This window comes from Drosophila innubila (genome assembly GCF_004354385.1).
Source record: "Drosophila innubila isolate TH190305 chromosome 3L unlocalized genomic scaffold, UK_Dinn_1.0 0_D_3L, whole genome shotgun sequence".
Lineage (NCBI taxonomy): Eukaryota > Metazoa > Arthropoda > Insecta > Diptera > Drosophilidae > Drosophila > Drosophila innubila.
Genome location: NW_022995376.1, coordinates 2,737,202 through 2,753,429, shown reverse-complemented (window position 1 = coordinate 2,753,429; position 16,228 = coordinate 2,737,202). Strand labels below are relative to the sequence as shown.

The 16,228-nt window shown below is 34.4% G+C and overlaps 2 protein-coding genes across 2 annotated transcripts; both read right to left on the bottom strand.

Moving 5' to 3' along the window:
- Positions 1-5,634: 5,634 nt before the first annotated feature.
- On the bottom strand, positions 5,635-6,618 carry LOC117788006. Its single transcript, XM_034626658.1, has one exon. It carries the CDS (start codon positions 6,584-6,586, stop codon positions 5,705-5,707), a length of 882 nt encoding a protein of 293 aa, XP_034482549.1. The 5' UTR covers positions 6,587-6,618; the 3' UTR covers positions 5,635-5,704.
- Positions 6,619-14,901: 8,283 nt separating this feature from the next.
- On the bottom strand, positions 14,902-15,975 carry LOC117786715 (FMRFamide receptor-like). The gene has a single exon (XM_034625067.1). It carries the CDS (start codon positions 15,973-15,975, stop codon positions 14,902-14,904), a length of 1,074 nt encoding a protein of 357 aa, XP_034480958.1.
- Between the last annotated feature and the right edge of the window lie 253 nt (positions 15,976-16,228).

Below are 16,228 nucleotides of genomic sequence, written 5' to 3'. Positions count from 1 at the left end.
TATTTCAATAAAATGTGCATTAGCAGACCAAAAGGCAGCAACAAATAACTCGAAGCTTTTAGTGCGCACAAAAGTATGCAACGGCAAACGGCAAACGACGAACGACGAACGGGAACCTCAAAAGCAGCAACAGCAAATGCAAAACAAAGCGAAAAGAAACAAAACGAAACGAAACGAAATGGTATGAAATGAAATCAAATGAAACATGCAGAGTAAGATAAAAAAAAAGGAGTGGAAAATCAGTTGTATTCACTTCTCATATGTTAAATGGAATGGAATATGCAAAAGATGATGATAAAGAAGAAAACTAGAAGAATAGAAAAATTAATACAAGCTGAATTAGAGGAATGAAACATAAGCAAGATGAAGTAAATTAAGTACAGTACTACCTTCCATGCCTTGACACTTTTTCAAATATTTATATCTCTCATAACTTTGTCAAAACTTAACCGATTTCCATGAGGAATATCATTTTGATCATAATTTGACCTCTACTTTGATTCTGCATCAAAATATTTTTTATTTAAAAATTTAGATTTTTTTCCCCATTCACTGTCTATTTTATCCGCACTTTCCCATGACTTGCCCCTTGACCCATACTCGAAAACTTCAAACTGTCATAACTTTGCCAAAACTTGACCAATTTTCATGCGGATTATCATTTTGATCAATATTAGGCCTCTATTTTGATTCTGCATCAAAATATTATTTATAAAAAAAATTCGATTTTTTTCCCGATCACTGTCTATTTTATCCGGACTCTTCCTTGACTTGCCCCTTGACCCATACTCGAAAACTTCAAACTGTCATAACTTTGCCAAAACTTGACCGATTTTCATGCGGAATATCATTTTGATCATTATTTGGCCCCTACTTTAATTCTGCATCAAAATATTATTTATTTAAAAATTTCGATTTTTTTTCCATTTACTGTCTATTTTATCCTTACTTGCCCCTTGACCCATACTCGAAAACTTCAAACTGTCATAACTTTGTCAAAACTTGACCAATTTTCACGCCGAATATCATTTTGATCATCATTATTTTTATACTTTGATTCTGCATTAAATATTATTTATTTCAAAAATTTTATTTTTTCCCTCAATGTCCACTTTTTCGTACTTTCCCCTTAACAAAATCTTCAAACTGTCTTTCATATTTAGATAACTCGGATTAAAATGAAATGGAATGAAACATGTCAAAAAAGAAACAGTCAAAATACAGTTGTGCATACTGAGCATAAGCTAAAGTCACACGTACACACACACACACATACACATTAATGCGTCTCGTCGTTATCGTCGCCGTCATCATCGTTGCAGATTTGCTAATACCCCAAAGTATGAAACATTTTACCCATGAGTAACTCTATTTGAAATCCATTACTGCCAACGAGTCCGCAACAATAAAACTGAAAAGTTTCAAATTTATGTCAAAAAAAAAAAAGTAAGTAAAGTAGAGGGAAAGAAAGAAGAATAAGAGCAACAACAGCAACAACAAAATGAAGCGCTGAAAAGAAGCTAACAACACTGAGAAAGCCAAAAAAGTAGGTTAGGGCAAGCGAGAGGTTCACGAGGTGGAAAGAGAGGGAAGAAGGGAGGAAAACGGTAGCAATATCAAACTTGAACAATGGCAAAATGCGTGCAGAGACAGAGACAGAGGAGTGACAGAGAGGGCGGTACACCGGGGAGGGGGAGAGCATGTGGGATAAAAAGAAATGTGTGTACGCCGACAGGCAACAGGAAAAAACATTCTAAACGTTTTGATGGAAAACTTTAGGGAGCTTTTTGGCTCGACAAACTCCTTGAAGCAACACAGGCCACTCAAATTATGGTAAAATTTTGTGGCAGCCAACAAAAAGCGTCAGCGAAAGAGACCGAAAGACAGAGAGAGAGAGAGAGAGAGAGAGTGGGAAAGAGCTAAAAAATATGCTGGCTAGCTGCCACTTCAAGTCAATAATTTGTGCCGCGTTTTTACAGCAATTCAATTAAAGCAAGACACACATACAATTACAAAGAAAGAGAGGGAGAGAGCGGGTGACAGAGAGGGAACAACAACAAACAAAAGCTGCAATTGAGTTGGTCAAGGGTTTTGGCCAAGAGTCCATCGCATTGCCGGAAGTGGTTGCAGCAACTTTTGCCGAGTGCCATTTGCCACACAAAAGATGGATGACGTTGCATGAGACAGACAGCGAGCAAAAGAGAGAAAGCGACTAAGAGTAAGAGAGTCAGAAAGGGAGCATGTTGTACTTGCTATTGAAGTCAAGTAAAAAAGTGTAGTACATGTGACAAGTTGAAGACGCCAGCTGCTAATCAATGCATGGCTTAAAGCTGCACCTCTTAACTGACTTTTACCAGCAATGCAACCAACTGTAAAAGAGTTAATAACATTAGCAGCCATCGAAAAGATCTGAAAAAGAGAGGGAGAGAGAGTTTAAAAGCTTTAAGTGCACTTTATTTAATTGCAATTGCTTAAAAGTTCCATGCGCTTTTAAAGCTGCTTAAAGCATTCAGTGATTTATTCCTTTTTAAGAAACAATTTCAAGTATAAGGCTTTAAGTTAATAATGCCTAATTAATGCAACGCTTTTAATGTTGAATCAATATTTTAAGTGGCTATAAAGCTGCCTTTAAATTGTTAAAAATGTACTTTGAGCTTAGAAAGAAACAAACTTTAGCTGTCATTTTCTTAGTTATTTATTTCTTATCGATGCAAGGCCTCAAATGTTAAAATAAGCTTTAATGTGCTTTAACATTTGTTTAAGATCAACATGAGCTTTAAGCTTCAACTTATTTTTATAAATAATCGATGCATTAATATAAATGCTGGTAAAATGCATTTTTCAGGTGATTAATGCTTTTAAGAAGCAAGTTTATGTTTTAGACTTTTGCTTAAATAACGATAAGCTTTAAATGGTAAATGCAGTCACTTTTTTATGGTAAAAGCTTTTATTGGATTAACTTTTAATGATAAATTACCATAAATATCGAATAAAGCAGCTTCTATGTACTTTAAAAGCTGCTTCAAAGTTGTTTAAAAGCAGCTTAAGTAGAAAGCTTCAAGATACTCAAGTAAATAAGATAAAATGCTATAAATTAATTTAAGTAGCTGTTTTTATGTGCTTTTAAAGCTGCTTAAAGTCAAATTGGAGCTTAAAGCTTTTAGCCGTGCAAACCTAAACGTTACTTTGCTATAAAAACAGCAAAAGGAAGCTTGTATGTACATTAAAAGCTGCTTAAAGGCCGCTTGCAATTTATTTATAGCTTCAAGTGGCTTACTACTACTACTTTTCTGTGCTTTAAAAGCTGCTTAAGGGCTCAAGACAGAACAAATTCAACTTGAGCTATTAAATGTGCAGAAAAATGTCAATGCGATTGGAGATGGAACGTCGAGTCGTTGACCTTCTTCACAGTTGACGTCAACTGATTAACAGTTAGTCCAGCTGACCAAGGTACGCAATTTTTTCATAACTTTTTTTTTCTTTATGATTTTTTGTGCGTTGTATTTTATGTTTCGCTTTACGTTTGCTGTTTAAAAGAACGAGAACGAGGAGCTATAAGCATTTTGAATGCCTTTTGTTGCTGTTTTGACATAAATCCAGCTCAGTTTACAACACGCGAACTCCCTTTGGGTTCGTTCCCTACATATACCCTACCTCCCCAACTACCCCTACACCCTTAAATGGCATTCTCGTTGACATTTTATTTAACATGCATATTTTTATTTTTATTTCATTTTGCCAGAGAGCGACTGTCAGCGCTGCAAGAGATTTAAACTAACTGACAGTAAGACAGACGGACAGACGGACGGACGGACGGACAGACAGACAGAGAGACGACATTCAGCCAGCGATTTTTGCATTTGGCGCTTTTAAAAAGCTTATACAAATTACGCAGCAGAGGGCGTTTCGGTTGGCGGGGTGAGGGGGCGTGGCAGCTACAGAAAAGCAAGAAAACTTGGAAATTAGATTTTTTAATATTTTATGCAGTCATCACAGCATTTTGTGGCCTCAAAACGCACACACACACACACATACATACTTGTGCACAATATAAAATTCATGCAAAAATTTATGTATTTTCCTCTCATTCTCCCTATACTATATATGTATTTGAGAAATGTACAAATATTTCTTTGAGCATATTCATTTGCATATTGGAGCAAGTTTAAATGCTGGCGCATTTCTAATTTCAGGCTGACTGTCATGTCAACTTGACAATTTGGGCAGTCAAATGCATGAAATGGATATGTGACAGCAATTTGGATTTTCATCTACAAATCTACACACACATACATAAATACTAGACATTCCCACACACACACATACACACATAAACATATATATATATGTATATGCTTGACTTGCTGGCATCTCAAATATTAGAGCATAAAAGCAAAGATCTAGGAGCATTTTCTATGTCCTAACAATTGTATTTATGAGCTACGTTTAACATTAACGGCATTATGCGCTTTATCATCTGCATTGCTTTCTTTCATTTCCCTTTGCTTCGACTGCCTTACCTTTCTTTTACAACTTTTACCCATAATTGTCAAGGATACCAGCAACATTTCCATGAATTTCTTTCAAATTATATTTGCTTTTTTATTTATTCCATAATTCGTGCACATCCGCCTTGCGTTGTCCTCTAATCAAGACCTTTTTTCTGGGAACTGAAATATTTATTTACGTTTTCTTATCAGCCTGTTAAGATTATTTAAAAACAAGTCTGGCAACGGTCAACGTATGAGCAAGTAAACAGCGACTCACTGAAAAGTTTGCAGTTTCCCAAATTTTTAAAAAGTTCGATATTAGAGCTTTCAATATTACTGGAATTTTGTGACATGATGGCAACACCAGGAAGTATGAATATTTTCTGTTTGATAAAAATAAACTTTTAAAGCAGCATTTTAAAGCAAAAGAAGTTAAATTCAAAGAGTTTTGTTTTCAAAATATATGTTAGTGCTACCAGATGTTCCACTAAAAAGTGGCAGCCCTGCATATAAATTGAGAATGCCTATAATTTTCTCCAGTAAATCATATATTTTTGTTTGTAGTTAAGTCCCGATCTCCAAACAATTCTACAGTGTTGCCACATGTGCTTGGCAAGATGGCAACGCTGTAAATACAAGGCATAAACTCTATAAATTAAAGTTTTACTTTTAATTAGAGAAAGTTTATTGAAAATTATTGATGCATATTCTACTAGTAAAGTATGTATTCGAAAAATTAGAGTTTTTACTAACAATTTCAAAAGTTTAATAAAAAAATGTGGTATTTTCAGATAAAATAAATAAAATGTTCATAGTATGAAGCTCAACATGTGAATGAGATATCTGGGCAGCTTTTAAAGTACTGTTCCCAAATCTGATTGCAGGAAAAATGAGTTATTTTATATTAAATCTATATATATATAAATCTCGTTGTCCAACTGACTCACTGACTGACTTAGCATTGTACAGGCCAAACGGTTTGACGTACGACTTTGAAACTTAGCCACAATTTTGTTATTATTGTTTCATCGGGAAATAAGGCTGCGTTTTTGAAAATTCGAAGTGCAAGTGCCATAAATAAAAGTTCAAAGTTCCCCATGTTTTTTCTGTTTACATGTGCTTGTAAATATATAAATAAAATATGCAGGCTTAAAGCAAATTTATGTCACAATTAAGTAGTTAAATATTAATTGGAAACATATTATAGACCAAAGTCAACGTCTGACAGATGGTTTACTTGATTTACTTGAGGTTGAGCTCGTATCTAGCATGACTTCAGGATCAAAATCAAATTTCGTTCTCTTTGGCGTTTCAGTCGGGCTACTTATCTTAGATGTGATCTCAATTTCAAAATCACCATCATCATCAGTCTCATCATCATCATCGTCATCGTCATCTGAGTTATCAATACGACGAGGTCTTGATGATTGTCTTTTCTTAACAACGGGCAGCAGTTCGGACTTGTGAATAAGTTCCTGACCACCGGCAAGTTGACGGAACCATTTGGACTTGAGCCGAAACCAATGATCCAGCTGTCGGCCAAGTAGATAGACATTTGCCTGGGTTCTGGCCAAATGGTCGTGCTCCTCAATGCTCATATTCTGATAGCTCTCATCCCACTTGGGTGGCTCCGTAATGATCCTGATGGGCTTCTCATCCTCAAAGAGTGGCGTCTTTTGTATAAAATCAAGTATGAGTACAAATTGCAGCAAGTACAGAGCGCCAGCTATGATGCATGCCACACTTTGTTTCTTGCAGTAGGCAAAATAATGATGATCCAATTCCTGCTGTGGTCCCATGAATATCAAATGGAAATCATTCTCCGCATAATGCAGCGACAATAAGGCGCACAGGAAATGCATTATTGTGCCACAGCCATCAATTAAAATCTGCGGATAGAGATGTGTCTTCAGTCCGAGCAAAATGTGCACGGCACGAATTAAGGGAATCAGTATGAAGCCAGCAAACGTGCCACAAAATATCATATTGTGGGGCATCGGTTCCTGCAAGTGCAGCGACCCATCGATGTGGATCATCAGACAGACAATGTCTGCCAGCAAATTGGGTATACAAAAAAAGAGCCAAACTTGATTCATTTTTCAAAGTGAATTGAGTGACAAATCAAAAGCAACTAACAACGTTCAAATTGTGAAAGTATTTAAAATAAAACAATATAAATTATGACATGAATAATAAAACTACATAATATAAATAAAAACGCTTTATTTTATTTAACCTATTTCTTTCTATTTGTTTTTACAACTCTCGTAATAAAAATCATTTTAACTGATTGCTAAACACAGATACTCCAACAAGAAAATAACAATAATAAATCCTGTGTTAAAAAATATCACAATATGATATATAAACTTAAAATAAGCCAAATATCATTCATTGTATACTAACATATGAATATAAAAATCAAATGCAATTGATATATAAATTTTATGGTTGCACAGGGCGTATAAGCAACTTTCACAGTGTTAAAATGTTACAAATAAAAGGACATAAATAATGATTTTGGTATTAAAACTTATGAAAATAAACAGACTTTATTTTAAAAGGTAACTGAATTATTCTAATGATTTTTACTATTTTTATTACTGTGCAAAAATTTGCAAAAAAAACAACAAAAATTTAAAGCTTCTTTAATATCAATAGAAATCAGCAAAAAGCTAAAAAGTTTATATTTGTAGCACTAGGATTAGTATATAGATCAGACAATTAATAAATACTGATTTATAAAAAAAGAAAAAAAATTGAATTTTAAATGAATATATTTACTAAAAATAGGCCAAACTTAATGCATTGCTCACTGCAAAATGTGTGGAAAATCAACAAAATAAGCAATATAATTAGAGAGCTCATATATATAGTAAATATAACTGTAACAAATTTAACATTTATTATTTTAATGAAATGCTCTTAAACTCATTATCAAAATTATACTTAAAGTTATTACAAAAAATATATAAGTCCAGTTTTATGTGATTGCTTATGTGGATCATCAGAAAAGCCAAACTTGATTTATTGTTCATTTGAAACTGAGTGGAAAATCAACAGCAACTGACAATTCAATATTGTGTGTTATGGTTGCACGTGGCGTATGAGCAACGTACACAATTTTCACAATGTGCACAATGTGATTAGCAGGACATTGAAAGGACTTTCGATGGTAGCTTTTCTAATGTGCCATTTAATGCGAAATAAAACTCAATGTCAAGTTGCGTAATTTGCTTTAATGGCTTTTCATTTCATCGATAGTCGGACACTTTCAGTTGTTGTTATCAGTGGCCCGTAAAAAAGGCCCAAAGACAATTACCGGAAAGTCTACAATGAGCCAAAAGGCACAACATTGAGTGCTAAACAGGAAATGATTTTCAGCAAGGTGGGCGATGAGAGAGGGGGAGTGAGGGAGGGAGGGAGGCGGTTTTTCAGGGCGTTGCCTTGGTAATGAAATCATGAATTAGATTTGAGCTCGAGAATTGTTATTGTTTTCGGTTTCGGTCACTTCTCAGTTGGGCTTAATGACTTTTGTGGCTGCCTCTTGTATACGTGGCACTTTCTGCCACAATGTGCTGTCCGTCTGTCCGTCCGTCTGTCCGTCCGTCCGTCTGTCCGTCTGTCTGTCTGTCCGTCCGTTTGTCTGTCTGACTGGCTAGCATATTCCCCAAATGTCTATAAATCCCTTTTAAATGTTTTTAAGCTTTTGTTGGACATTTTCTGCAAAATAGCAGCATCAGTGGCAGTTGCTGTGTGGCACTCACTGTGTGGCAGTGGCATTGTCAGACTTGCTGCACACACACAACACACAACACACAACACGCTGCAAGCCACTGGCGCAGCGCGGCGTGTGGTGCAAGTGGCAAGCTCACACACATACACACACACACACACACACACACTCACACACAACAAAACCCAAAAGGGAACAATATTAACGTGTCAACGAGAATTTATGTTTACCGCAACTGGACAACTTTCAAAAGCAGCTCCATAGATTCCCTCTTCCTACCCCTTCTCCTTTCTCTACACTCAAAGAAAAAACGACTAGCAAAAAATCAAGATCACTTACAATATATCCAAGAAATAATTTTAATTATTCATTTAATTATTTACTTTATTAAATTTTTACGACTTATGTCAATATATCTTTCAGTAAGCCAGCTAAGTTTATAACTAAGTAGATAGCTTATTATTACAATTAAATATAAGTATAATGCACTGTAATTTCAAACAAACTAAAATGTCTTAACCAGCGTGAATATAGCAAATTCTAAATAAATAACCATTATTAATAAACTTTTTAGAGAAACAGAAAAAGGAACATTTAATATTAAAAATTTTATGTCTAGTTCAACGTAAATTTATATTTATTAAAAAAAAATTGTTCATGTTTATAAATTATTTTTAATTTCAATGTGTTTAATATTTCTTTTTTAACTTAAGATCAAAGATTATTTTTTGCTTATTTAAAAATTAAGAGGCCACTGAAAAATGAAGACTTAACTTAATAAGATTAATTCCGCAGACAGTCTTTACTTTATTTCACTTCAGCAGAAGAAATTAACACACAAGCTGGTAACTTAAATTTGTATGCTTAGAATTATATCAAGTTCATTTTATACTTAAATGTCAAGATTATTTTATACTAAAATTGATTTAAGTTTTTAAATTTAATATTTAAATGTTAAAAAGAGTTTTTTGTTCAATTTAAATATGTTTAAATCTCTATTTAATACTAAACTCAACTATCTAACTATTTCATATTTATTTTATAATTATAGTGTACTTTTTTAAGTTGTAGTTTTTTCATATTTAACGCTTGAGTTAAAGTGTAATGATTGCAATTTCCAAGCATTTCTCTGAGTGTAACTCTAGCTGTGCGGAAGTGGCAGCAAATGCTTTACTGTCTCGCCAGTTGGCACTTTTTTTTTTTTGGTTTGTTGCTTTGTTTGCTCCATTGTTGTGTGGCACGAAAGAAGGCATTGGCACACATATGCAAATGATCCATAAATATCAACACTTTTGCCCACAGTAACAGCTAGAAAGGAATAGAGAGAGGGAGAGAGAGAGAGAGAGGGAGAGAGAGAGAGAGAGTGAGGGAGTTAGTTCAGAGAGCAGTCAAGGCAATTGAGAAAACGGCAGCTAAAAGTGGCCAACGATTTACACAGCAGTTTCTCTCACTCTCTCTCTCTCACTTACTCACTCACATCTATCTACGATTTCCGCTTTACATGCATACGTGTGTGTGTGTTTGTTGTGTGTGTGTGCTTATGGTAATTGTGCTGAAAACTTAAAGCATTTTGTGGGCTGAAAACTGAGGCAAAGGCCTCGACAGTGGACGGCCATAAATAAATTACATTTGTTGCTCATTAAACGTTGAGTGGCCAAATGGCCGCAATTTAAAGTGGATGCCGAGTGGCTCATGGCGGCCATTGGGTGGTGCTGTGGTGCGGTGGTGCGTTTTTTGCACTGGCTGCCATTTTCTCAGCTGAAAAGGCCACGATTTGCAAGTTTAAACATATATATATACAATATATAAAAAGTGTTTCGTTTGTATTTGAAGTGGCATTGATTTAAAGCTGAAATTCACTCTACTTCTCTTGCCATCTCTTTCTCCCTCTCTCTCCCTCTCTCTCTCTCTGCATTTTCCCTCGTTGCGCTCACATTTAATTGAGAATGAGTAATGAGACTTAATCATTAGTTAATAATTAAACTACAGCTGTGGCAAGCGCCACAATTGCACATGAGGAATTTCAATAATTTGTGGCAGCTTTCCACACATGCCATTATTAAGATTCAATTCCATATGCTTATAACACATCTCTTGAGATTTGCAATTATGTTGCTATGGTAAACTATTAATTCGTGTTTCGAATTACTTCAACTCATCGCTTTCATTGAAGCTTTATTAGCACTTAAGCTACAAGAAAATATTAAGTATAAAATATATAAGAATTATATTGATTTTTTATATATTTATATATATATTTTATATATTTTGATTATATTTATATTTTTTAATTTCAAATTATTTTTTTTCTTAAGCTAATAACTTTAATTGCAATACACTAGTCAACAAATATGCGCTATTTATTTTTAAGCCAAACCAAAAACAATTTTTTCAAAAATTTATGCCCTCATATCTATACCAACATTTTCACAATTATTCTAACTACAACCAAAGTCTGTTGGCTTTTAGCAAAACGTCTTTCAAGTCATTTACAAACACACATACTCTCTCTAGAGAGAGAAAAAGAGAAAGAGCTTAAAAATTATAAATTCTGTTTTATAAATTAAGCAAAAATAGAAAAAGGGAAATTACAAAATGAGATTATTTACTTGAAATAAGTTGCGAGTAACTTGCAAAAGCTGAAAATGAAGCAATAAAAGTTAAAGCTTTTCAAGTTTTTAATACTCGCTAGCAAAGTTGAAATAATCAGTGCTGAGAAAAAAATAAAATTGTTAAGTAAACTATGGCAAATAATGATAAACTAAGAAAATTGAGGAAACTGCAACAATTGGGGGCAACTAAATACAACTAGCGTTAACTTGGCTTAGTCTAAGACTAGCTGTAAATTATTCTCAAGTGGCATTTGTACACTCACAAAAAATGGGAGAGACTATTGTTCAAGGTGCTGTGTAAAAAACTGCTGATAAAATGCCATATTATCATTTAATTGAGCAGGACGTTCTTTCAAACAGTAAACTGCTAAACAGTTTACAGAATTTATATGGTATAAAGCCAGAAAACAGCAGAGACCACAAAAAATAAAGAAAGAGAAAAGAGAGAGGGAGAGAAGAGAGAGGGAGAGCGAGATAGGGAGTATATTTCACGGCTTTATGACAGGCAGGCAATGATTATAAACCGGCATAAATTTAAATTGAGTGTCACTAACTTGGGCCAGAGATGTGCCTTGCAGGCAGTTGTCTATGTGTGTGTGTGTGTGTGTGTGTGTGTGTGTGGTGGGCGTGGCAGTGCGCCCACTGCGTAAACAAGCCGCACAATGACCAGAAAATAACCGAAGCAACAGCAACAACAACAACAACAAGTTGCGACAAGATGTGGCAACGTTACCAAAAACGACGGAAGCCCAAAGCAAACACAATAAGACTAAGTGGAGCATTTTTCGGAGGGGGCATAAAAAGACAGAGAACCAGCTAGAAAGAGACAGAAGAGTGGGGGAGAGAGAGAGAGAGAGGGAGAAAGAAAGGGACACGTTGCTGGCAGGCAGGTCAAGCAGCGTATAAAATTCATAAAATATCCGCACTTAAAAACGCTGCTGGCTCAAAAAACTAAAAACTTTAAACTAAACCAAAGCGTAACAACAACAAATAATATATATATTTTTCAACATTTCTCTTGCTTTAGAAATAAGTAAATGGGTATATTCTGCTCGTTGAAATGGCAGAAAATTAAATCTGCGACCATAGAGAAAATATATATTTTAGAGTGCATCGATTTGTATGGGCCAAAAAAAATTGAAAAATTGTACCCCATTTTCGTAATCTACGGTCAATTATAAGATGTTTTCACCAAGAAATCATAGTTCTAAAATCAATTCCTTGTCCCCACTTTTTGAGTTGAAAAACGTATTTTTTTGATATTTTTATCATGAATTATTACCATATATTTAGTATATTTAGTCCTATTCTGACAAGATTGGTATCAAATTTCGTGTTAGGACCAGCACTTTCAAATACAAAGACAAATTGTCCTTAAAACATTATAATCGTCCTTGCAAGGACTAAAATCCTCAAACTTTTCAACTCAAAAAGCGGGGACTAGGAATTGATTTTAGAACTATGATTTTATTGTAAAAACATCTTAGATTTGAACGTAGATTACGAATATGGGGTACAATTTTTTTTGAAAAAATCGATGCAACCTAATATATATTCCTCATCAGTGTCAACAGCCCAGATTCCCCCGCAAATCGCCAAGAACTACCCATAATATTTACTATATAAACTGTTTTTAAGTAAATAACGTTGCCTATTATTATTATTTATTATCCCACTTAATCGCATCAACATCGGACAAGTAGAACGGCAGTAATAGCTAACCAAAGTTATTAATAATTAAGGCAATACAAGCTCCTAAAAGCACGCAGTAGTTTTTTTTATAGTTGAACTTTACAATAATTCATAATATTTCTACCCGAATAACTAAAAAATGCTTACATTTATTGCATATTTCAGACCTATTTTCTGGAAATATAAGAACTGTATAAATATAATGGCATTGTAAAATTTTACTATACAAAAAATGGTACTTTTTTATATGTTGAACTAAGTAACGGGTATCCTATAGTCGGAAACTCGACTATAGCCATTCCCACTGGTTTCTTTTATTACTTTTTTTTGGCATTTTTCTTTCTTACTTTCATTTTTTTTTTTTTTAATATTTTTTTCTTTTATTTATGTTGGCTAAGCAAACAATTTTTGGCTGCTTGCTACCGATTTTGTGCTTTTGTCAGTTGCACATGTGTCCAGCTGTGGGCGGTTTGTGCCACAGGGTCACACTGGCTGCCACAGCCAAGGGAGGCATAAAGTGGGCGTGGCAATGTTCATTATGCTTCATGTATATTTTATGTTGCTTTGCTGCCATTTACAGCTCGAAATTCATTTCGTTTTAAATGTGACAAAAATATCACCATTATCAAGTGTTAATATTTATGGCAAAATTGTTGTACTTGTTGTTGTTGTTGTTTCCTCTATAACGCCCTTCAATTATTACTGTTGTCGATTTCATGTTATTCAAATATTATGTTGACAACAAAAACTTTCAACAACAAATATGTTAAGTGTGCGCCTCGTTTGGCAACACACAACAACCAAAATAACAACAAATCATACAATCGGAAAATAATTTAGCTGCATTTAACATGATCCACACTCAATTCACACAGGCAATACACTGAGAGAAAAATGTTGTACTTCAATTAAGCTCAAATCAAGCAAATGCAATTTTAATAATATTTTACTAGTATAAGTACTGAATATGAGAACTAAAAATTCTTAAATATCGAAAAAAAAGTTAAACTTATGTTTAATTAAATTTTATTTTTATCTAATTACAAAAATGTAAAACTTCTACCTAAACAAGGCTAAGAAAATAATATTAAAATCGCAGGAAAGAATATTTAACAGTGTAAACAGCTGATTCTGTTCAAGAACTGATCTCAGTAACTTCAAAACTGTTAGAGTTTGACTTCACATATTAAATCCCTTCTGTGTCAACGCTCATTAAAAATGTAGCTCTCTTTTTTTTGCTTTACCTTTGTTGCACTTGCTCTTAATTAAGCGAGCGATACCTACATAGCATTTATCTCATATCCATGTCGGCGTCGCTGCTGCCAATGCTCTAACACAAAAACACAGAGGCTCAAGAAAAAAAAAATTACTCTCTCCCTTTGTTCTCTCACTTTTCTATTTCACAATTTGGCTCTTCATATTAATAGGGCGGCGGCATAAAGGAACTGCGTGAAGGCAACAAAAAAAACTTGACAAAACGGAATGCGCGATTACAAATTATTAAATGCGTTTTTTGTTTATAACGTTAAAGACAAACGAATTCACACACTATTGCTACACAATAATGCGCTTATAATTCTTTGCAATAAAGCTGCAATTTCCTTATGTTATATGTAATGATATTAATTTTTTCTATTCTATTTCAGCTGCTGCGTGAGCGCGACTTGAAAACTAAAGCGACGGAAGTGCTGCGAGTTTATGCTCTCTCTCTTTATGAGATCCAAATATGAGAGCAAGGCGAATTCTATATTGCGAGAGTGTTCAATCACATGCACAGAGCGGACTGAGCAAGCCAGCTGAGCTGTTGTTGTTTGCGTTAGACGAATTTCATTCAATTGGATATTTAATCGTTGCTGTTTCTGCGGCGCTTCTTATTTGATTTTTGGATTTATTATTTGCAGTTTAAGCCGGTTAACAAATGTTTTTTTTTAACAATTGATAAGAAAAACCATTATTTTCTGCTTTGCATAAGAAATATTATATTATATATATATGTATATATGATACAGGAATGCACAGAAAAAATAAAATTTATACAGATTAAATTTAATGATATTAAAGATATGAGTTTTGAAACGCACATTGAGTTATCTTAAGAAACAAAAATATTTTTCATACTAAAGGTTTATTTAAAGCAGATTATTTCTATGGCAGCTATATGATATAGTCTTCCAATTTTAGCCAAAATTGGTCAGGGTGTAGCATATGTTAAAAAAATACACAGTGTGTTCAAAAATAAAGGATATTTCATACTTAGCATTTTAATTTTCATTCTCTTTTTATTTGTCTCAGCTATGTTGAGTGCAAATTTCAGCCTGCTAGCTATCATGGTTTGGATTGTGCAATGCTCAGTGAGTCAGGAAAAAGAATTTTATAAATATAGATTATCATCCTGTTTAGCGACGCGACGCTTGAAAAAAATGCGTACAAAAATGCACCTGTATTTTTTGCCAAGGGCGATGTAAATGAGAAAGTTGATGCTGCTGTGGATAATGATCAGTAGATTGGACACATTTATCAGCTCGGGATAGATCTTGCCGTAGAATGCGTCCGAGATGTTCATCACCAAGGCCACAGACTTCAGCAATAAGAATGCGACAACTGCAACCAAGAGAATCGTTGCCAATCCAATTTCATGCCTCTCCGAGCTCGACAATTGTTTCCGGAATCGATTGGCACGCCTCACCTGCCTGTAGATCAGGCTGTTGAGTATGGCCAGCGTGAGGAAGGGTATTATATAGTTGATAATTAGAGTGCACCAGTGTCTGTAGATTTTCAGGTAACTTGGACTCTTTCTCAATGGCGACGCATGTACACAAAGCAGTTCAATTTTCGTACTGGGCACTTGATATTTTACCGTGAAAAACTCCCAAAATCGTGGTATATTGAAGATCAGTCCAAAGCAGACGCAGACTATAAAATAGATCTTGATCCGGCGATAAGTGCAGAGAGCTCGTGCTTTCAGCGGATGACAGACAGCCACATAACGTTCCACGGTCACGATCAAGGTCATATAGATGCTCGATATCTGGGCAATCAGGGCGATGGGAAACATTACTGGTGCGGTATATGCATGCACATAGTTGTAGTACCAGAACAAACGACCCGTATACGGATATATCGGTGGTATGCCAAACACCAGCATAATGCAAATTATCAAAATTGTATCGCAGCGTGCCAGACCCATGAGCAAATAGTTAAAACTTGATTTCATCTCCGGCCGGGAGAGTATAATCATCGATATTACATTGCCCAAAACACCGAGGACGCCAACTATATTCAGTAAGACGCCGCTTATCAAGAACTGAAACAGATTATTCGCCAGATGTGGATTGTAGTTCTCTCGACACAGCTTCGTCCAAACCAAATAGAGATCGGCAAGGCTTATATTCCAGTTTTTGAACAACTGATCGTCACTGATCGCTGACAAATCGCTATCATTCATTGTAAATGCTTTTCAGCTTAAAAGCTGCAAAAGAGTAAATGATAAATGGACGGTCTTTAGTACATAAGTTGTTCTATTAATTACACTGATAGAAAAAAACATAGTGAAAACAAATATAACCATATTTGATTTTATTATTTTTTGATTTATCTTGAAAACGTATTTAAATTAAATATAATAAACTTTAATTTAACTACAAAATTTACTTAAATGTCAAATTTAATAGGAATATAGTAAAACCAAAAGGAAAACA